This window comes from Branchiostoma belcheri, unplaced genomic scaffold (genome assembly GCF_001625305.1).
Source record: "Branchiostoma belcheri isolate BF01 breed outbred unplaced genomic scaffold, Haploidv18h27 scaffold11, whole genome shotgun sequence".
NCBI classification, from domain to species: domain Eukaryota; kingdom Metazoa; phylum Chordata; class Leptocardii; order Amphioxiformes; family Branchiostomatidae; genus Branchiostoma; species Branchiostoma belcheri.
Window position 1 is genome coordinate 2,576,842 of NW_017802491.1, and position 22,319 is coordinate 2,599,160.

At 42.5% G+C, this 22,319-nt stretch overlaps 1 protein-coding gene across 1 annotated transcript; it reads left to right on the forward strand.

Moving 5' to 3' along the window:
- Positions 1–1,417: 1,417 nt before the first annotated feature.
- LOC109484032 (neuronal acetylcholine receptor subunit alpha-10-like) lies at positions 1,418–22,009 on the forward strand. The gene is made up of 6 exons (XM_019787208.1): positions 1,418–1,549; positions 6,898–7,022; positions 10,919–10,963; positions 11,401–11,510; positions 20,408–20,955; positions 21,227–22,009. Exons 1-6 carry the CDS (start codon positions 1,426–1,428, stop codon positions 21,778–21,780), a joined length of 1,506 nt encoding a protein of 501 aa, XP_019642767.1. The 5' UTR covers positions 1,418–1,425; the 3' UTR covers positions 21,781–22,009.
- The last annotated feature ends 310 nt before the right edge of the window (positions 22,010–22,319 follow it).

The following is a 22,319-nucleotide window of genomic DNA, read 5'->3' on the forward strand; positions in this document are numbered from 1 at the left end:
AGCTTGACATTTTCTTTTCTGGCTTTAACCTTCCTAGAATAAAAATATGGGAACATTAAGGTTTACAGTTGCCCTCTATCAAGGGAATGCCGTCAGCATGAATACATCGGTCGATGGCAGATTTAACCAAACATGTTGACTTATTCATGTGTGGTATTTATCCAGCTTCTCAGTTTCCTGGGCCAGGACATTGTGTGGACCCTCACATGCATGCCACATACTATCCACATAATGTTTAAAATCCTATTTTCGACCTTCAGAAATGTTTTTCCACAGGGTTCAAGGTCATGACTAGTTGAAAGTCTTTGGTAGTTCGTGGCGCCCAGTAGCCATGTGATATGATTCTCTTTGAGCACACGACAGGAATATGTAGTACCGACACTGACTTTGTAATGTCTATTTGAAAGGTTGAAGCACGCGAACCACCTGCCTCCTAATTACCACATTTAAATCACAGACGTTTGGGGCTTAACCTATGGGGCAAATGTAAACTATATCCACATCTAGGGTCAGATCTACCCTGATAGACTTTTAAAACATTCTCTCACGTTTTACATGGAGAGGGCAATACTCAAAGTGACTTGCTCAGCGCGAAGTACATATCCATGGTACAATTTACAAAGTTGCAATTTTATTTCATTTCCAAACTCGCGCCCGAGGGCTTATTATATATTTGCGTTCTGAAGGAAATGCAGCTCGAAGGTATAATCTACTTAGTCGCGATCGTGAGGAAAGTGCCCATGGGCCTCACGTGTCTGTGCATATATTCCATAGCAGGTATTTACTTTCAGACGAAGTTTAAGTGAATTCATGTATTCTGCTGTTGTAGACTCCGACATGTCCCAAATGGAATGACGGATGTAGCTGTAATTTGTAGCTTTCCACGTCTCCACTATATTCTTGTTACCGAAGTTTGCGTTGGAAGACTATTCATCACTATGCGTCCTTGTTACGGACTTGGCTTCTGTCGTTGTTGTTTATTATGTTGTAGATTCTAGTGATTTCCATATCCAGAGAATAGCCTGGGGATATAGTGGTGTGTAGAGGAAAGATAACAGTCACAGTACAGCTACTGTAGCGTACCTGTAGCAGCCTGTGGTAACGGGACTCTTTGGAGTATAACCGAACGATGTAGACTACAAAAACAGATATATCATGCACCACCGTATATAGCACCAGTAACAACCCACTGCCAACGTCCCCAGAAGCAAGGCCAACATGTCCAAAGTTAGACAATAAATAACTATTGTAGAGAATCGCTTTATGTGTTTTTGCGCACGTAAACAAATCTGTCATTTTCTGCAGATCCCGGTCCATTGCTCGGTCTTGCCGACTGCGGCGTGCAGCTCCGCGAGATGTGACGAGAGGGCCATGGCTGAGACGACGCGGGAGGAGAACATCAGAGGGCGGGCGGTAACAGTGAAGATGTCCGCTGGTTCAAAGGACAGGCTTCTCCGGACATGTTGGACGGTCCTCTGCATACTGGTTCCGCTTCATTTTTTCTCCGGAAGTTCTGGAGCTCCAGGCGGACATCCGGGGGGAGCGTCAGGTAAGGAGAACGGCGAACACAAGGGTCTTTACTGATATCATGCACATTGTTTATAGTTTTGTTTTGACTGTCATATTCTAAGGTACTTACTTTTGGATATTCTTCAAGTTCACCAGCTGTGCAAATTTAATGTCAATATGCATTTGCCGCTAGGAGACTTAGCAGAGCTGTACGCATATCGAGACAGTGATAGAGGAATTTAAAGTTTTCCGAAACTGTGCAGTGCTTCATAAATACTCGGTTAGGAAATAACTGACTGTGTGTGCCCAATACTTCAGGATTGACCTGTATGATCTGAAGTTCAACATGAATTCCATAAAGCTTTGCTCTGGATGATCTACGGCTTATGGACGTGATTCTATTGGTTTTGCAAGTCCATGTATGGCGTGTCCCAGTGACTTTCCGACCTTTCCACAATATTGGCTTTCCAACTCCAAAACCACGAGGACTCGGATAGCTATCGTTGATTCGTCATGAAGCTTGATAACTGTCGTCTCTGCCTGAACCCTGTGATACTGATTCACTTGAAGTCAATACTGAGTGAGGCCATTACAACTGTTGCTGTTACTATTTTTAGCTCAGGATGCAATTGAATTACCATAATTACATTATTGATAGTCATGGAATTGCACATGCAAGGTGTATTTGTCCGCAGCCAAGGGTGTTATTAGAACAGGCCAATAGTGGGTAGCCAATGATAGATGTCGTGACATTCTCACTTCTTTTTCTCAACCTATGAGAGCTTTCCTGCAGTCGCACTTAGCGTGTTCTAATTTACAGGAAAGCCGGCTGCACATTCTGCAGCCGTCTGTCTACAGTAAGATATGGAAATATAGAAAAAAATATAGAGGAAATATTGAGGAAAGCAAAATTGTCTTGCCATTTCGACACCATAGCTTGCGGATAATCAATGAGTATCATTAGAATAGTACCGTGCGGAAAATACGACATAATATGAGACCCTCGGGGATTCGTCCTCAGTCCGGGAAGATATTTCACAGGCAGCCACAGTATAATATATTACATTATAGTATAATGTAGTATAGTATTATGATATAGAAGAAGTGCATAAAAATCAACACATATATATCCCAAATGAAAGGAAGAGCCTCAACTGGGATTCAAGACTGAATGTTTTTCAGCACCCATTTATGAACCCTGCGACTGGCGACCAATTTTATCTCCATCAGTATTGATTGTTTCGATGATTGAATGTGATCTACCGTTGGAAAGACCAATGAAAACGAGATAAGCAAATTCCCCAGAGTTCCCTCAGGCACCACTCCGTCAGTTTCAATGTGGTAGCGTGGCATATTGATGGGACGCAGCACGAACGGTTACACCTTCCACGCCCCAATTATCGTTAAGTGCTATTCTAGTTACTTTTGTTTTATGTATGGCCAGGTGGGCGACCCAAGGCTATCGCTAAGTGATAGTCCGTAAGGTAATATGCTTTGACTCCTGTACACCAGAGGCAGGGAGGACCGCATCCCTTCTTGATAAGTTCTTATACACACTCTAAATCTAGCTTATGGGACCGTAGGTTTCATTCCCTTCCAATCTGTCCAACTAGTTTGGAAATTGAAGTTCTGAACACTTGTGTCTAAAGTTCCCTTTCGTTTGGATCAGAATCGGAATTGCTAGCGAGAGTGCCAAGAACATACCCTTCTCTCTCCATTTATCATTCATCGAGACACCAGAGGATGATTAGTTGGCACTGACTTTTGGCTTCCGTAAACCCTTCCTCACCTTTTCATCTGGTTTCTGAAGCCAGGAATGATTAATTCACCTGCGCAGTGCGGTTCTCCTGAGTGGTGGTATGTTACTCGGGTGACGTTACCTCTGGTAAATAAGTCGATGAGAATACAGTACCTCTTCACGCGGCCGATGTGATCAGACTTAGGAAGAATCATCACCAATGCAATGGTTAAGTAATTGTTTTCGAAATATGAATCTTGATCCACAAAGCATAGTACATGTAACTCGATGTACGTAAGCAATAAACTTCAATAGATAGTGTTTCCTTTCAAACAGAATCGGCTTGTTTATATTTTGTATGGGGATCGGAATAACTACAAAACGGATGGTTGGATTGTCATGAGTTTTGGTACATCTGCTGCAAATGAAAAAGTACCCCAGGCGATATGGCTATCGGGCAGATGAGTCCTACAGAGGGAGGTGTAAAGCCATGGCGAAGGATGGCTTGGTGTTATAGATGTTATCGATTTGTCAGATTACCGCCCAATAGAATTTGTTAATGCGTGGCGCCCTTTGAACATCTAACGAGTCGTCAACATCAGAAGTTTTCCTTTCAGCCAGGCGTTTAGAAGTCTAGATGTTGACTTTACACTGGAGAGTGACGAAACACCACTTCCACATGACTAATTGCAGCCGGAACTTGGGATTTAGTGTCTTAATGAAGGTCAATAAAGAAAGGTCATGTCCGTGAAAATTGCTTCACTTTACTTTCAAGTTGGATGCCGTGATTTACGGGAAAAGTTTTCCTGCCAAATTACCGCGAGGCCGGCTGACGCGCTCATCTAACAGTTAAATTGAACAGTGGTCGTATTTCTCCCAAGGCGACCGCACAGCGTTTAGAAAGTTTCCCAGCTGGCGCAGGATCAAGGTAATTCCACTGCTGTCGCTGGAGGCGTGGGTTCGCTCTCCGCGGATTTCTACATAATTACACGGCGTGAGGTGGGGATGAAAAGTCGCCAAGTGTCAAGTAAACTTCCCGGCGAACTATAGCAAAGTTCGTACCCTTCCGCCTAATGATATAATGCCGCGCATCATGCTAGAACGTACAAGGCCAAACGTACGTATTTTTTCTGAGTAAATGAAAGTACAAAATTTACATTATATACTTGACCCAATAAACCGGACGAAATAAGGGCCAGGTACCTTCAATTCCGTGTTATCATTGTATGACAATTCACTCTCTTTCATGATGAATGCATGTCTTTTGACTGATTGCAAACTCTCAATGATGATTGCTTTTGTGCAATTCAATCTAAACCTTGATATGTCGCATTCTGCAGAGCCCTGTTACAGCCATGTGTCCATCGGCATGGCGCGGTTCACTGATTAAAGTAAATGAAACATTCTGAGGAGCGTTGTCATGATATGACTCGAAGCCCCTGTGCACCCAATCTGACGAATTTGAATATTACCTAAGAACCGTCTGACGTTGGCCTCTAGCAGTAGCCCCGCGGGGACATGTCTAATCTTGGAAACATGAACACGAAAATTGTCTGGTCATGTTCTGCTAATTAACTTGCAAATATGGTATCACTGTGAATACACTTGACTGCATCTGACTTAGACATCTCCCGAATTCATTAGTCCGCTAAACTTTCATCGCTCAGAGCACATGCCTATGAATAGATACTGTCAACAGATACTATATCCGGAGGCATTGTGTCGTACCGCCACAGAATATCGGAATCTACTCTGGATCCGTAAGAGTTCTTTCTTGACCCAATGGCCATCCACTCTTTGGACCGGTTTGTCGAGAGCGCTTTGCACTGACAATATAAGCACCAACAATATAATTTAATGTAACAAAGAAAAAGTTGAACCCTTTCTTTGGTTACCGTCAATGAACATGAACTTTGATTCTTCCTGAAGAACTATGGCATTGTCTCTGATCTGATTGTAAGGACGTGTGCCAAATACCAGGAGGCAAATGTAAATCCTCGTTGCACATAGGGCACCATAGGTTATGCAGCATGTATGCTCCGATATATTCCTCCACCTGATGAGAAAATTGATCGCCAGAAATGTATAAAATATAGTTTCAGTAAAAAGAACACGCCTGTCCCAATGGCCATGACATGGGTATGTTCGAACACAATTCCCATAGCTTACTGAGGCGTCGCCTATTGGATAAATGGATGTTTTAAATGATTAAAAAGCCTCATCTATACTTGAAGTGGAATAATCATACCACCATGTTTTATGTATTTGCCCAATTTAACGGCACATGCCGGCGCAAGCGGTACGCATCGTCTGCTGTACAATCCAATAAACCAATGTATGCCATGGAGCTTGGTTGAAAGATTTACATAGCTTCTATTGCTTAAGTTTTGTCTCATATCTGCTCTAGTTGGACTTCAGCAGTAAAAATAGCTACCTTACTGAGCAGTTGGGGAATCAGGTCGTTCCGTGTTGACCTCCATTGCCTCGGTGAACATTATCCAGGCACTGATGTACAAGGTAGTTAGGAATCCTTTACAAAATGCCCTTCAAAAGACTTTGAGACACCAACTATTATCGACTCAACTTATTTAGTTGCAAAGACTTGGAAGCACGAAGAATATAAATCGTGGAATATGGAATATTCTATTTCAGATTGAAGTATTCATAACAGAGGGCAACCAGGGCGTTATTTTTCATACCTTTTAGGTCCTTTCTTTATCTTCATACTAACGTGAGCAGCTAGGCTTCAAAGTGAAAAGAGGTCTGGATTTGTCTGGCTAAGTTGCGCTCGTCCTTTGTATTCTTCATTACCATTATTGCAGTGGTAGCCCTTCACGAGTATCGATGGCATCTAAAGATCAGGCAAGGCAATCAAAAGATTTCCATTCGGGTCGGGTGATACTCGGACATTTTATTGACAAGTTTTAGACGTCGATTAACTACATTGCGGGGTCAACGAACTCCAACAACACCAATAAAATGATTGCACTCAATCAATCTTATCAAAAAGCAGGACGGAAAAAATATCAGGCTATTTTACAACTGACATGTTTGAACTCAACTCTCGAGTAATTCACGACTCGAAAACTGTGCTACGGGTCTTGGTTGAAATTTCGAGATGATTCATTACTATTTGATCGCCAGTGGGATGTACCATTTTTCACCTGAATCTAATAAGATGTACAGTCTCGGAGTGGCCTTCTGACATAGCAATGCCTGGAGGATATTAGGAAGACGCTTATCACATATTTGTTCTATTAGCACTATAAATAACTGAATACGCCATGGGGTCATAGACTGGGACTGGCTCAAAATAACAAAGTTCACTGAATAATCAAATAAAGTTTCAAAGGGCAGTTCGATGTCTGAGCAACAATTCTGCGTCCACACAACGTTACGCTCCAGGTGTTACAGCAGGTACACCAACAGGTACCTAGTTTTCTGTACCTGAATGTTAGCTGGTAGATAGGGATGTTCTGGTTTTCAAATATCACCAAAATAGCCTCCAAACAATTGATGGAGCGGGTAAGCGTGTAAGTGTGAATAAAAGCATATGCTAGCAGGCAGAGAGATATCTAAGTTGGAACAATACAGCAGCACAAATGTTGAGAACTGTGTAACCTGTTATCTGCACATGTGCGTCCCTACAGGTGATGACTTTGACCTGTTCACGAAGCTGTTCCGTACCTACAAGAAGGCTCTCCGGCCGGTCAGCAGTCCCAATGACTCCATGATTGTGGAAGTAGGAGTGGCGCTGACGCACATCATCAACATGGTGAGTGTCTTCAACCATTTGTTGTTGATCTTCAACAGTTGGTTGTTGATTTTCAACGGCTGGGTCTTGATCTTCTTCTTGGTTTTTTATTTATCTTCAACAATTTGTTGTTGATTTTCATCAGTGGCTCTTGATCTTCATCTATTCGTGTTAGATCTTCAGCAATTCGTTATTGATCAATGATCTTCAACCACTGGTTGTTGATCGTCATTTGGTTGTTGATCTTCAACAATTTGTTTTGTTCTTGTTGTTAATCTTCAAGCATTTGTTGTTGATGTTGAACAGTTCGTTGTTGGTCTCCAAAAGTTCGTTGTTGATCTTCAATAGCCCGTTGCTGATCTTGACAACAACATTATTATGTACGAAAAAGTGCGCCATTCCGAAATGCTGTCTGATTTGCCTGGTCTTGATTTTAACGATATGAAAAATTCAATAGCATAACATTGGTTGGAAACATATTCTCATATAACGTGAGGTTCTGTGGAGAATATTCCCAAGATCAGAGACTACTGTTAATCAACCTGTATAATGAGAAACGTTTGATCAGATTTTAACCTGATTAAAACGAGTCCATAGGGGAACATTCAAACTGAAAACGACACATCTAGGTCGTTGCCGCCGAAAGTTGCACTTTGCTGTCGCCGATCTCCATCTCTTCTTGTTACTCAAAAGAGACCCGGACTCCTCAGGGTCGCATGTTGTAATTACAGAGCTATAAACTGACTGATTAGAATGACCTCGTAAAGGAAATGGGGCAAAACAAGAAGGTATTTTTTGTTGCAGTGGACAGAGGACTTCCGCCATGGAAACATGTACTTCAGCATATGCGTCTGACGAGTCATGAGATCTGTATCTGTACTGTCGGTATAGCCGCCCTCCGGCGCAAAACACCAGTTAATGCGGTGTCTTATACAATATACGATGTTTTAATGGATAATTAGGCATCTTGTGGCATACGTTCCTGCTGAATGTTAGAGCCACACTCATGAAGTAATCAATGGCCTGTGCCGGAATATTACCATTGTGATGACCAATAAACAGTGATGGCAATACTTCGCGTAACTGGCAAGCACTGGACTATGACAACATCACGGTAGAAACGGCAAAATCAGTTAATTACGCTGGCTCCATCCACATTGTTTCAACACATTACAGAGTATTAGGGTAAAAATTACGATCTGATGAGGTTCGTTGATTCTTACATACTCCAGGGCAAAAGGCTTAAAACAAAGTACCTTGCCACCGGCCATATCCTTATTGCTATAGAGAAATGATTGCGATAGTATGGAACCGCTTTTATCACATCCACGGGAAGTAACTAGCTAAAACGTTTGGCATTTATACCTCCATCTATTTCATCATTGGTATAGGAAAACTGGCCGGGTTACAACGGAATCGCATTCATGGCGGTCACGACGGGCAACGTTCTCCCAAAGTCATGTCGAACTTTCTGTAATCCGACGCAATAGCCGGAGTGGCTTCTTCTATTATTCATGATCAGGGAGATCAGCTATTTTGGGAAATGGGGGTCACGGAATATTTGGTGGATCGATACATCCCTTGAAGTAGCAGAACCTGGTTGAGAACACATCGCGCGGTCGTGGTACACTATAACGTTACCAGGATTATTCAATACACTGTGAATAATGTTACTGTTGTGCAGCTGTTGGGTCGTGTCCTGATACTGATACATTAACGCACTCGCTACTTCATTATGTTTTAATCTTCAACCATTATTTTATCATCAATAAATCTCTAGTCTCAAATGAGCAAGTTTGTCTCGATCAGAGTTTTTGTCCTTAGGACGAACTCTTCAAGACGGTAGTTTCAGAGTCTCCTGTAGATGGCTTACCATGGTATGTGGAATCGTCGCTCTAGGTTGTTTAGATATTGGCTGTCAGCTGAGTGATTGAGTGATTTACATTAGTGAAGTGAAGTGCACCGCTCTAATGACAATATGCATTAAACTTTATAATTATAATCAAGATGAATTCATTTCAATCATCCTAGATATTCTGCAAACTACAAAACAAAGAAAATTATTTGGAGATAACATTGGCGAAGTGATAATTCCCTATAGAAAATGTAATGAATGGCTGTGTTAGGCCGTGATTGTCACTGTCTTATATGTTGATAAATTTGACCTTGATGAAACAGCGTTGCCAGCCCCACCCATAGATTTCTTCGTAGTTCATGGTACGTTGATGTAAATAAATACGTATCTAGAAATTCAATTTACTCCACTTGATAGGGTAGATTTTTATGTTCCAACCTCCAGGCCACAAACTAAGACTGCTCGTCGATCACAGATGGTTCTCTGCTATCTCGCTGATAGCTGATTCCCAACCGTATCTTCCTCTAAACTCAGCCATTCCTCCCGTCGGGGTGATATAGTCGGTGACGTGCGCGGCATGAGATCCGGGCGACTGATAGGTCCAGGGTCTGAAATGGACAACGTCGACACAAGTTACTAGACAAGTGCTTTTTTCGGATACTAAAATTCAATTTAATCTAATTCAATCACAGAACAGATAATGCCATTGGCAGTTGATGAGGATTAAGAGGGCCGATATGTACTTGGTTATCTATACATTGACAAGATCACATTTCGTCAGGCTGTAAATGTTCCAGGGAATTGTGGCAGTTGTTTTTCTCTTCATTGTTCATGATTCTCGCTTGTGTCTGTAAATAAAGATAATACGCACCCGTTATAGTCAGAAGGAGGGTCACTGTATTGACATAGCGGCATTGCAATTGTACCCATACTTTCCTCAACCCTTAAGAAACGAAACCACCGAAATAGACCTTTAGTAGAGTTCCATATCTCGACAATGAAACCCTTTCGATTGAAATTCGAAGGCGTAGATAATGTGTTTTGTTAGAGTAGAGATGTGCTTTACACAAGATAAAGCGATGTTATGAATATCCCGATGAGAGCGCCCGGGTGTTCTCACTGAGATACGGACTAAAACCAAGATAATACAAGATTGTCCGTTCTGGGCTGGGCCTGAAGATTCTGATAAATTCGGCAGGATACTATTAGACGGAATTGAATCCAGTGGGCGTATTTTCGTTCAATAGAAGACATTGACAGGCGAGACGTTGTGATTTGAGCAAGCATATGTTATTGTGATAGATATCTCAAGTTCGACCTGGCAGTTAAAAGCGCTGTAGATTCTAATACATGTATTTGTTTCTAGACAGTCCTGTTTCCATGACTTGAATATTTATGAAACAGCAGGGCGTATGCTTCGAATACAAATGCATCACATTTGTCAATGTTTGAACTTTCCATCGTTTATATGTACGTCACGAAAAGGAACACTTTCCAGGCTTTGCATTTTCCAGGCTGATGTTATTGTTATTGTTATATACAGGGTGTCTTAATGTAGTAGGCGTTTATATACGTAGCATACTCGTTAAAGTAGTGCTTTCAGTCAGGTGTTTACCACTAGAACTGTGACTAGGGTCTAAATGGTCTATCTGGATATCCATATGAACTGGGGGAGATACACAGGAAAATGAAAAAGCATAACTTAGCCAAACAGAACCAGGGCATTTTGTTTCCAATACTCGGTAAAGTGACGATATTCCCAGATGAGATAGGTTTCAGTAAAAGCGCCACGGCCCAGCCTAATTCTACAATGGTATCGTTTTATTGATCCTCTGTGCGAACCTGTCCCAGAGATGCTGACATGACGCGAGTTACAGAAGGCACCTGTTGTCTAACCTGCTCATGTGTGAGGTCGGGGAAAGATTAGATACAAACCATCCATCTGACTATTGACCTTCGTCTCTTTCTACATCTTTGGAAACCTTTGTGTCTCATTCGTACTTAACTTGTATTGAACATCGTCCGACTGTTACTAACAACATTTCCTGTGTTTATTTTATAGGACGAGAAACATCAAACTCTCACCGCGAATCTATGGCTAACGATGGTGAGCTAGCTTTCTCTTGTGTCATTCTATAAAGTTTGTTTGAGCGTCTTTCCTGTGCGAAAAGTCAGTCCAATAACTGACTGAATTTGCACTTCGGAGATGCCGGGAAAGTTGTAAAATAGTCGTGTTTCAGATCATTAAAATTATCGGAATGTTTTAAGTCCTAAACTATATAGCTACGTTATAACAAAATGGGCGCCGTGTGCCTTCCATTTAGATAGCAGAGATAGCAATACGACACGGTGCGAAGAGAATGCTAAGAGAATACTAAGTGATGCTCTAACTTTTTTGTGACTATTGCTTTACTTTGATGTTCGGTCCCATTTCTGAACTACACGTAATGGCCATCATCATAATGATAATAGTTGTCATATTATTTCTAACCGCTGTAACATTTCAGTGATGAACATTATACAACATTATACCTGATCTATTAGGGCTGGAATGACACGAATCTAACCTGGAACGCGACAGACTACAACAACCTTTGGTACTTCACAGTTCCCGCCGACATGGTTTGGAAACCAGATATCGTCCTCTACCAGAAGTAAGTAATTACTCATCTGGGTCCACGCACGGTGCAGCATGCTCAGAATTATAACCGCTGTGTAGTAGTTTGCTTGATTATTAATTGCTTGAGCTTTTTGGCGACGCCTCAGGGGCGGAGCCCTTAGTATAGTACTGCGATTGAATTGCCAGGAATTCTAAATATTCCACGCACGCATTCCCTAGGGAATTCATTTTTGGCAACACCTTGCGGGTGAGGTCTTCCCTCCCAGCTGTCTAGCCGTTTTTCAATGACTTTGGAGCTTTTTCGACAGCTTGGTCAGGATCATTGTTTGGAATTGAACAAGGTCAGCATTTGAAGTCAGATGTTTCAAAGGAGATGTCGTGATTGTCTGAATATAAACCAATATGTTACCGCGTTTGGCTGTTGTTTTTGTCTAGTAGTTTTCCTTCTCTTTATGAAAAGTATGTGTTTGGACATAAACCCAACGGATGAATTCAAGTTCTTTCAATGTTTCAAAGGAGATGTCGTGATTGTCTGAATATAAACCAATATGTCACCGCGTTTGGTTGTTGTTTTTTTCTAGTAGATTTCCTTCTCTTTATGAAAAAGTATGTGTTTGGACATAAACCCAACAGATGGATTATAAAGTTCTTTTCAATGCAACTTTGTGAGGATAAAGGAAAGACGCAGAGACAAGGCTTTCCGCACACTGGGCACGGGAGACTTTTAAGACGGACTGGCTATGACTATATGATACTGGATACGTTAACCCTTTCAGTCTTAACTGAGTTATCTTTTGCTTCTTGAACTGGCGTCCCTTGTTGTAGAAATCCTGTGTCTTTATACTTAGTATTCTGTATTACCGCATAACAGTGGTACATCACTTCAGCAAAGAATAATACATTTGTTCAAAGAAACAAACATATTTGTAACCGGAGCAATAACAGGGACTACAATAACAGAGAACTGTCTAAGTAATTACAAGGGAACTGTTCGGAGTTTCATCAGGTCTTGCACTATCATGTTCTTACAAGTTAGTTAGAGAGTGCAATCGTACCACTGCTCCCATATACACCGATTGTTCAGCATCTTCATGGTTTTTAAAATGTGTACATTCTCCTCGATTCGATTTGAACCGTCATTGGCGAGGTTTTTTAAATACATATAAAATAGGTCATTACAATATATACACTAAGATACCGTAAAACACAGGCAATGTATCATCGTAGTACAGACGTATGTAAGTCATCCCAGTAATCTCTAACTGGTGTAAGGTTTATTGTGGCTAGCAATGTATTATATAGCCTGCACGTGATGGCTCTGCTACTGATCTGGTTCTTTCCCATGTTGCCTTCTTTCTGTCGACGATGCTACTACTTAATACACATATGATATCAACATGCTTCTTCTACCATCATCAACAATATCGAAACAAAATTTTACACAAAGGAGACTGGAGTCAGTTGTCATGATCAGCTCTGTAACCGGGAGGCTTGAGTCAGCTGTGACCACGGCTTCTGGCATATGTGATTGTCCCGGCTATAGCACTGCAACTGCCGGCTAGAGCTTGCGCACTAGCTAAGGCACATGGTATTGCAACTGTATGGAGAGAAGAAAGGCAGTGTCATTGGTCTGATAAGGTGTGAGGCTTGTTGCTAGTGTCAGGACAAAACAATAGACAGGACTTCACACATTGAAGGTATCTATACATGAAATACAGCTCCTACCATTATTGTATATGATACCTGACAAAACTCCCGTTTAAATGGCTACCCTCTATCCACAGCAAGTAAGTCAACAGTAATATGCCTCTCACCGCGCCTCATAAAGATCTCGGCCAAAACATACCGTGGTGCGAACGTCACAGCAAATGGTAGCGGTTTGAAATGTATTTCTTCAAATCAAGGTGTACATTTCCTAAACAAGTCATCGAAACGTAGAAAACAGTTGAAGACCAGGCTGATATAGAATGTGCGTCTAAAGTACACTTGACATGACAGCTGTGAACTGCATAAGTAGCAGTCCTTCCGCGCTTCATAAATTAACTTAGCCAAAACTGGCCGACGTTACCAAACATTCACACCCTGCAGAATTATGGATAAAAGTACGTATGAACTCACCTTTTTATGTCTGTATCCCTGGTTGGGAGAAGGCAAAGGGGCTACGTATCTCCACGCCCGCCGGCCTGGGCAACTGTAGGGAAACAGCGGTGATTAGAATCGTGTCAACTGTCATTATAGGAAAGAAAAATATAGATAAGAAAAGATAAGAAAAAATATCTCAACTTAGCGAACATACGTCACAGGTCCTCCATTACAAAACTAAGAATCAGTAGTCACAAATTACGAATTGAATCAGGAAGACATAACCGCACTCCTCTAGAACAAAGAACCTGTCAATTCTGCAGTTTAGGCCGAATAGAAGATGAAATACATTTCACCATAGATTGCCCCTTGTATAGTAGAGATAGACTCATATTTTTTAGCCATGTATTAAGTATATTTCCCCACTTCAGACATTTGACTAGTAAAGAGAAATTTGTATTCCTTTTAACTTTCGATAAACCTACTCTAAGTGATCTCACAGCCGCATATATCCATACAATCACTACTAAGCGAGATGAAGCCGAAAAGAATAGAAATTAGACATTTATTTACGCTCTTATATGTTCCTTTGTATGTAATGTATATGTTTATGTTCATGTTCTGTACCCATGCGACCTGTACCTAGTTCTGTAGAACACAAATGTACAATAAAGGTCTTCATTATCATCGCGGGAATGTCTGCTAACAACTCGCCCCCTGGCCGTACTGGCTCGACTTTCCACAAACGAATCGAGACGGGATATGAAGTTCCAAAACCAAAGGCAAAGTCAACTTTTGGGGCCATAGTGAAGGACAGACTAACAAAAAGGCCAGGCAGGAGGATTAGGAAAAAAATAGCCGAACAGGAAAGAGCAAATTTAGCGGAGAGAAAAAATACTAGGGCACAAAAGAACGGGGCTAGACGGGGCAATAAAAACACAAGAAAGCATGGGAAAGCGCATCAAAAATGGAAAACCAGCTTTCAGAAACAATACAGCCACAGAAGGGCAGGAAATGACCAGTGAGGGGCGACCGTTACACCACAGGGGTAACTGGGACAAGATGGCACATGAATGCAAGATGCGACACAAACAAAGGACCACCCGTGAAGTGACGCTTAGATAGGGATTCTCAGAAACTGAAACTCGGCTTTTCTAACCGGAGAAAAACGTTCTATCCGAAAAAGTTGGGGTACGGGAAAAGCAATAACGCCAAAAGCGCCACAAAATCAGCCGGACAAAGTGAACTATAGACTAAGCAAAGTTTGGAAAACAGGCCGAGAAAGCTAGCCGAAAATGCGGAACACGTGGGGACGCTTAGCAGATGGTCAAAGCTACGAACTATACGAAGTGTGTGGCAACTTTTAACGAAAATTCTAGCAATTACAGCAGCGTTCACAGGACAACAACTTGACGTACAATCCGGTATGGGAACCAGTGTAGAATTTAGGAGGAATCAGTGTAGTATTTCGGGGATCTCTGTAACGGTTTAGTTCTTGGTCTAACTTTACTTACGTCAAGTTACGCGTCTATCTGATTTGCTAGTTAACCAAGTAAAACACAGAGCCGGGTCGATTTCGATTGTACGGGTTGCTGTATTGTGATCTGCTGTATATATACAAAGTCAATGGTCTAGTCTTAGAGTTACAGTGGTCTAGTTTCGTATCTAAGTTACAGGAGTGGAACCTACAAGGGATATGAACTACAGAGAGCTAATACAGAGTGTGTGTTACTAACCTGGGGTCCTGGTGTCGACTGAATCCTGACGCTGACTGCTCTCACCAGTCATTGCCTAAATGAGCATGTAAATGAGCGTCCTGCTTGTGGAAAAGGACGCGTGAAGAGAGCAAATGGTTTTAACGAGCTCTGATTGGTCAATTCCAGAAAAGTTTGAGCGTGGCCCGTGCGATACAAACAAGGAGACCCCGTGTGGTACAAACCGGGAATTCCCCGTGCACGTAGTGCACTGGTCAACGTAAACCTAGCGGGCGAGGATTGGCTTTCGTGTCCGGCCAAGTCCGGCATAAATTTCCCTTTCTTAATGCAAATATGTCGTTTTTGTTTTCTTTGTGTCTTTCTAAAGGGTTGTGATAACCTACTCTACTCGGGTGGTATTTTCGTGCGCGCTCGCTAGTACGTAACGTCAAGGATATATATACACGGCGGCGATCTGGCACTGCGTTATTTCTACCGTAGCGGGTCTAAACAAGACGCAAGATTCCTATTTTGGGGTATAAAATGTTGTCACAGTGGTAATACACTATTTGAAACGGACCTATACGAAGTACCTTTCATTGGCGACGCTAGGGAAAACAGCATCTCTCGATAAACAGAGATAAATACTTAGATCCTGAGGGGGTGCCTTAATTCCGACCTACCCCTAATTCCGTACTAGTTTGAAAAATCCTGGTTGCGGCGTTATGCATGGGAGCACGTGCCTGAAAATAACCACAAGAATGGACAAAGTTTTTGTGATGATGTCCGTAATCTCACAAAGTTTGTTTTAGTTCGTACACTCCGACAACAGACGAGTGAAAAATCTGTTTAAATTCGACGCTTGTTCGTTACCGTTACCTCAGAACTCTGAAGGGAGTTAGTCACGAAAAGGAACTTAGCCACGGAGGGAGTTTGGGCATTCTCGTGAATAATTAACTCGTTCCCCGGACAGTCTGCCTCGCCCAGCATGATCTCCTTCCCAGGATCGTCTGTGTGACGAACCCAGGCGCCAGAAGCCATCATGCGGCTGTATAATGTATTGCACAAAAGACTCACACACGCATATTCAATAGGGTTCTTTAATAGGACGCTGTGTAGGAGCGTGTGGCGGTCTAAAGCCCCGCGGACACTTTTGTAATACTGGATGTTTCCCAGATCGGACAAGTGTAGGCCGTCAGGCGCAAAGTAGTTTGCAATTTGGGTTGCGTCTCCACAGACGTCTGTGGTCCCATACTGTGACCTTGGGGTAGTTCTGCACAAGTCCCTTCAGCGCCTCCGTGAATTTGTGAAGGCGCTGTGGAAAGTAAGACATGTTAGGTGGAATATGGAGACACCAGATATCTGGGGAACCTTGGACGAGCGCCCGGTCTGCTTTCTGGTGGAGACCCACTGGGTGTACACGTAGCGTGTCTATTATATATGGCAATACCTATTAAAAAGCTCATCCTTATTTGGTAATACTTGCGTCAGATACCATTCTTTTCTAATAACTATACCTTACTCACGTACTTCCTAAATAATCAAATATAAATCCATACGAATGTGAGTTACAGCTCAGGGTACACATTTCATCAGTCGTTGATGCATGCATCATATTAGCACCCTCAAAAACAAACAATACAACTTCCTATATACAATACGGTGTTAAAAACACACACATTTTGACATACTAGTAGTACTAAAACAACAATCCGTTATAAGAAAAAATCCTTTTAAACAAGGTATATCAAAAGGGTTACAAATTTATACTATAATATAACTAGAGGTCCCCGATCTCATACCTTCGCCAAATGATGTTAATCTTTATGACTGACAAATTATAGATTATTCCCCCTGATTTAACAAATAGGGTGCTCATTTCCATTCTCATTTTCATGGATATCAATTTATCATATTCGCAATGTACAGTCTTATATTAACAAACAATGCCATTCTAGCATTTCCTAATAAATTATGCAAATGAGGTCCTTATTTGAATACATTATGTTTTCATAAGATAAAGATAAGTGTTCACCTTCAATTATCTTTCAAATACCACAAGTATGAAATTCCAGGCACTTATCATTACATAATTATAAAATTAATTATGCAAATTAGGTCTTCGTTTACATAATCAATATCTGCCTGTATTTCTCTCGTTCTCAATTACCAATTTCACGAGCTTCAATAGTCCTATCATGAAATGCAGCTGATTTATAGAATTTCCCCATAAATTATGCAAATCACATAATTATATCAAGCATCACGTAAGCTACCTACATACCAACAATAACGACTATCTATCAACCGGTTCTTGAGTTATCCTCTTTTGAATACTTTCAAACATATAGCCCTGCAGTTCCAGAGCAAGCCGCTAGGGGGTCTAAACTCACGTCACTTCTTCCCCAGCACAAGAGCTACCTACCATCTAAATTTCGTCACCCTAACATGTCTAGATCATGAGATATGAAAACCGGAAGTTTAGCTGCAGTACCATAACAAGCCGCTAGGGGGCCCCAAATCTAATCATTTTGAGGTCTCATCAAGACCTACCCACCTACCAAATATCAAGACAATCCATCAAGGCCTTCTCAAGTTATCGTGTTTACAGACACACAGACACACACACACATACACGAACGCCTCTGAAAACATAACCTTCTTGGTGAAGGTAATAATTATATTATTAAAATACGTCGCCGGTGTGTTTTTTAAACACCACCCTTGTTATTTTTGCCCTGCGAGTGGCTGTCAAATGTGCGTAACACACAGGTGATTAAAAAAAATCCCAAGTGAATGTCAATCACAGCGTTAGTCAAAAGCACTAATTATAACATGGCTTTTTCATCTTCCCAGTAATTAATCATCAGCATCAAACCATGGAAGGCTTGCTTTGTTCCATTATACCCGCAGTGCAGGGATTGCCGGGTGATTAAAACCCGCGTGTGAACAAAGCGACGGTAATTTCTCTTCACAGTGACACCGGTACAAATCCTGACAAACTACAGAAAGGTCATCTCGATAGAGAGGTCAGAAAATCTGTTCACAGAGAATCGGTCTTTTTGTCATTCCAATCTGCAGGGAGACTCAAAGGTATTGTAAACTTGAGAGAGAAGGGCTGATGTCTTAACGAAATCAACACATGTCTATAGTCCTTGTATTTTCACTAGTTTGAAAGTCAATGAATGTGGAGCTACAAGAAGATACTTTACCTTCCAGCTAACCGTGAGATTGAATTAATTACATCACGTAGTAGCATATTTACCGGTAGGCTGCCCCTCCAGTTTGAATAATTCATGACCGCAGCACGATTTTACCAGCAACTTGCGCTGGCAGATTACATGGCTGAAGTAGCCATGCGATCTTTATAGACCACTGAGGACACTTACACTCAGCGAGCAACATAACGCGCATTGATTTTGGCCAAGAACTTCACTCGTTACCAACGATATTCTCGAGCTCTGTCGGCAAATTTTCTAAACATAAGGTGAGTGGGAAGGTCTGAGGGTCGGCTTGGTGAAGATAACTCTCTCCTGACCCCCGTACCCACACAGGGCTGCATGTCGACCCGGAGTCATGGCACACAGGTGTAATAGGGCAGGCCGAGTCCGGGATTAACACAACCCACGCGCGATCTGTGACGTGCATGCAAACACAGCGGCTTTCCAATACGGCAATATGTGGAAGGGAATCATGTGGCTTGTGCAGGGCCTTCCACAGTAGATTTAAAGTTTATTGCAAATTCTGGCCCGAAGGCTAATTGCAGGTGACAGAAAAATGACGGACACACAATGAAGCACATATACCTGTAAATAACATTTGGTGTTAGGCAATTCTTAAAGTGGGTGATTATTTTACTAAGCCACGGTTGACGATATATGTGCGCATGACGTTAAAGATTGAAGGATTGTAGGGTGTTAGGGTTTTTCATAGTTCTAAAAATGTGTTATTAATACGATGTCGATTCTATATGTTCCGACACTGCACGACTTCAGTACACAATTTTACAATTCTGCATGCAGCACCAGTGTCATGACTTGCCCAGAAAAACTTCAGAATCCCCGTGGTTCACCTCGGTTCACCGACCTTTATTGAACCTTTTATACTGCTATACGTTACGCAAAGTCCCACAGCTGCCCCGCCCGTATGAGTTTATGGATCCGAATGAGACAAAGGTCACATACCGGTCCAGCGAGGTGCACCACGACAGCAGGAGGGTCGGTACAAATTCTGATTCAATAAAACCATCCTGGTAGAGTGGAAACTCCAACTTATTAACCATGGCGCCGGTAAGCGTGCAATTTAGAATGGATTCATTTGTAATGACTTTCCAGTACATGTATCCGTCTGGTTCACGTCGTTAATCATCACATTGAGAATTCAGAATCAGACCCCGATGTCAGAACTGCCAGACCCGTTCATTAAGATACCTTTCACACGCGCATTATCCCTGAGCCGGCCGGCGCCACGAACATTCTCCGTACTTTTGTGTGGTTATACATGTGTACTAGATCTGCTCCTGGCACCTGGCCAGGTCACACACGGGCATGGTTTAACTCTAACCTGTAGTTTAGTGGAACTTTGTTCAGTCTCAGTCAACAGGTTGCGGTGGTAAAAGTACTGCCCTTTTCAAGATGCCTAGTGTCTACTGATGACTGATATTTCCCTGCCTTTAGTTACTGCGCTTCACATGGAAGACATTTTTTCGACATTTTTTTGACACCTGGAACACTTTTTTTGACACCTGGAAGACATTTTTTCGACATTTTTTTCACTCCTGGAACACATTTTTTTGACACCTGCAAGACATTTTTTCGACATTTTTTGACACCTGGAACACATTTTTTTGACACCTGCAAGACTATTTTTTGACACCTTGAAGATATTTTTTCGACATTTTTTGATACCTGGAACACATTTTTTGGACACCTGGAAGATATTTTTTGACACCTGGAAGACATTTTTTTGACCCCACATTTTTGACACCTTGAATCAAGCCAAATGGTTGAACTTTTTTCGGAAACCTTGTTTAAGACCCGCATTTTGCCAGCATAACGCTACTATTTTGCATGTTACTAAATGCATGCGCAACACATTCGTCTGGGGATACTATCTAAGTATGGGCTAACCATGGCGATCCTCGTCTCTATTTCAGTGTTGACCCGTACTTTGACGGCTGGTCCCGAGGTGAGATGTACGTCAAGGTTCACCAGGACGGCTACATACTGTGGGAGATCCCGTCTGTCACGTCCTCGTCTTGTGACATCGACGTGTCGTCATTTCCGTTTGACATTCAGAAGTGTGAGCTGGCGTTCGGACCGTGGATACACAGCGGGTACGAGGTGGACATGAAGAGCATGGCGGGGAACGGGAGTTTGGAGGGGTTCATTGACCACGCGGAGTGGGACATTCTGTCGTTCGTGGCGGAAAGGCACATGGGCACATACGGGGAGGACTTCAACATCGGTACACCGTACGCTGACGTGACCTTCACGCTCGAGCTGAGAAGAAAGTCGACATTTTATGTCTTCAACCTGCTGTTACCGTGTCTGCTGCTGACGTCCATCATGTCTGCCACGTTCTTCCTGCCCATCGACAGCGGGGAGAAGCTGTCGTTTGGAGTGTCCCTGCTGCTGTCTATGGTTGTCTTTCAACTCGTTCTGAACGAGGTTCTACCAGAGTCGGACAAATTACCCTGGATTGGTGAGAAACACTTCCCTACAGCTATTGCGTATGTTTTAGTCAGTGGTGAATGAAACTGCATCTTAATGGATTTTCACCTTTAAATGATATTCACGGGGCAAGGAATGTAGTCATCGGCCATTTCGAAATCTTCATAGTCTAATTATTTCAGGCTTTTTTATTAATCGTGTACAAACTAGTATGATATGAAGGATAAAACTATATTGAATCCTTCAAAAGTTAAACAGTTCACATTGTAATAAACCCTGCTGTCCTGTGTGTATTTCCCCAGGAGAGTTTGTGATCGTGACCATGGTTCTGATGTCCTTCTCCCTGGCCATGTCCGTGTTCATCATGAACGTGTGTGACTGTTCCCTGCACGCCAGGCCCGTCCCGCTATGGATGCAGAAACTCGTCATGAAGTACGTGGCCATGTTCCTGCTCATGGGCGACCTGTCCAAGTCACACGACACGGAGGAGGTCTGGGAGAGCCAGGAACTGTCCGAGCTGGACGACACCAACCACGTCAGCCACGTCAGCCATGTAACACTGGACTGCGACACTGTCCGCGGCTGCTGGAAAGACATCAGCGCGTACAACCTGGTCATGAAAGAAGTGCTCGGCACGGTGAAAAACATCAAGAGTTCCATGGACATCATCTCCAACCACGTGAAAGAAGCATCGACTCAGTCCCGCATTGAGAGACAATGGAGAACACTAGCTAAGGTTTTGGATCGGATATTCTTTACCATGTATGTCCTAGCTGCTTTTACCTGCTTGTTTGCTTTCTCATTCAATGCCAAGGTAGGTGCGGATGTGGTAGATAAAAACGAGACATCCCACTAAAGGATGTCTTGCCGAGGACTGTGATATAATCCCAGATTAAGATGAATATAGCGCAGTTTAGCGTGCCGGGGTCCAGTGATCTGCCCCACTTAGTGGTGTATGAGGTTATCATCGGAACCGACAGTGTGGAAAGGTACGGCATTGGCTAAGGGATGGATCATTAACTTTACTGCCCTATGGATGAGGTTCGGTGACGTTGACATAGAAACACGCGACCAAAATTATTCAAACCCGGAATAGGACAGACATGTTCACCTGTGTGTGGATGGTGTTTAGCACCAGGGACAGGCATGTTTACCTGTGTATGAATATCGTTCAGCACCAGGAACAGGCATGTTTACCTGTGTGTGGATGGTGTTTAGCACCAGGGACAGACATGTTTACCTGTGTTTTAATGGTGTTCAGCACTAGGGACAGGCATGTTTACCTGTGTGTGGATGGTGTTCAGCACCAGGGACAGACATGTTTACCTGTGTTTTAATGGTGTTCAGCACTAGGGACAGGCATGTTTACCTGTGTGTGAATGGTGTTCAGCACTA

Excerpts from the sequence above, each read along its gene's own strand:
- LOC109484032 (XM_019787208.1), top strand. The coding sequence starts at position 1,426 with ATGTCCGCTGGTTCAAAGGACAGGCTTCTCCGGACATGTTGGACGGTC. Across the intron at positions 1,550-6,897 it reads ACATCCGGGGGGAGCGTCAG|GTGATGACTTTGACCTGTTC; the intron begins GTAAGGAGAACG and ends GCGTCCCTACAG. Across the intron at positions 7,023-10,918 it reads TGACGCACATCATCAACATG|GACGAGAAACATCAAACTCT; the intron begins GTGAGTGTCTTC and ends TTTATTTTATAG.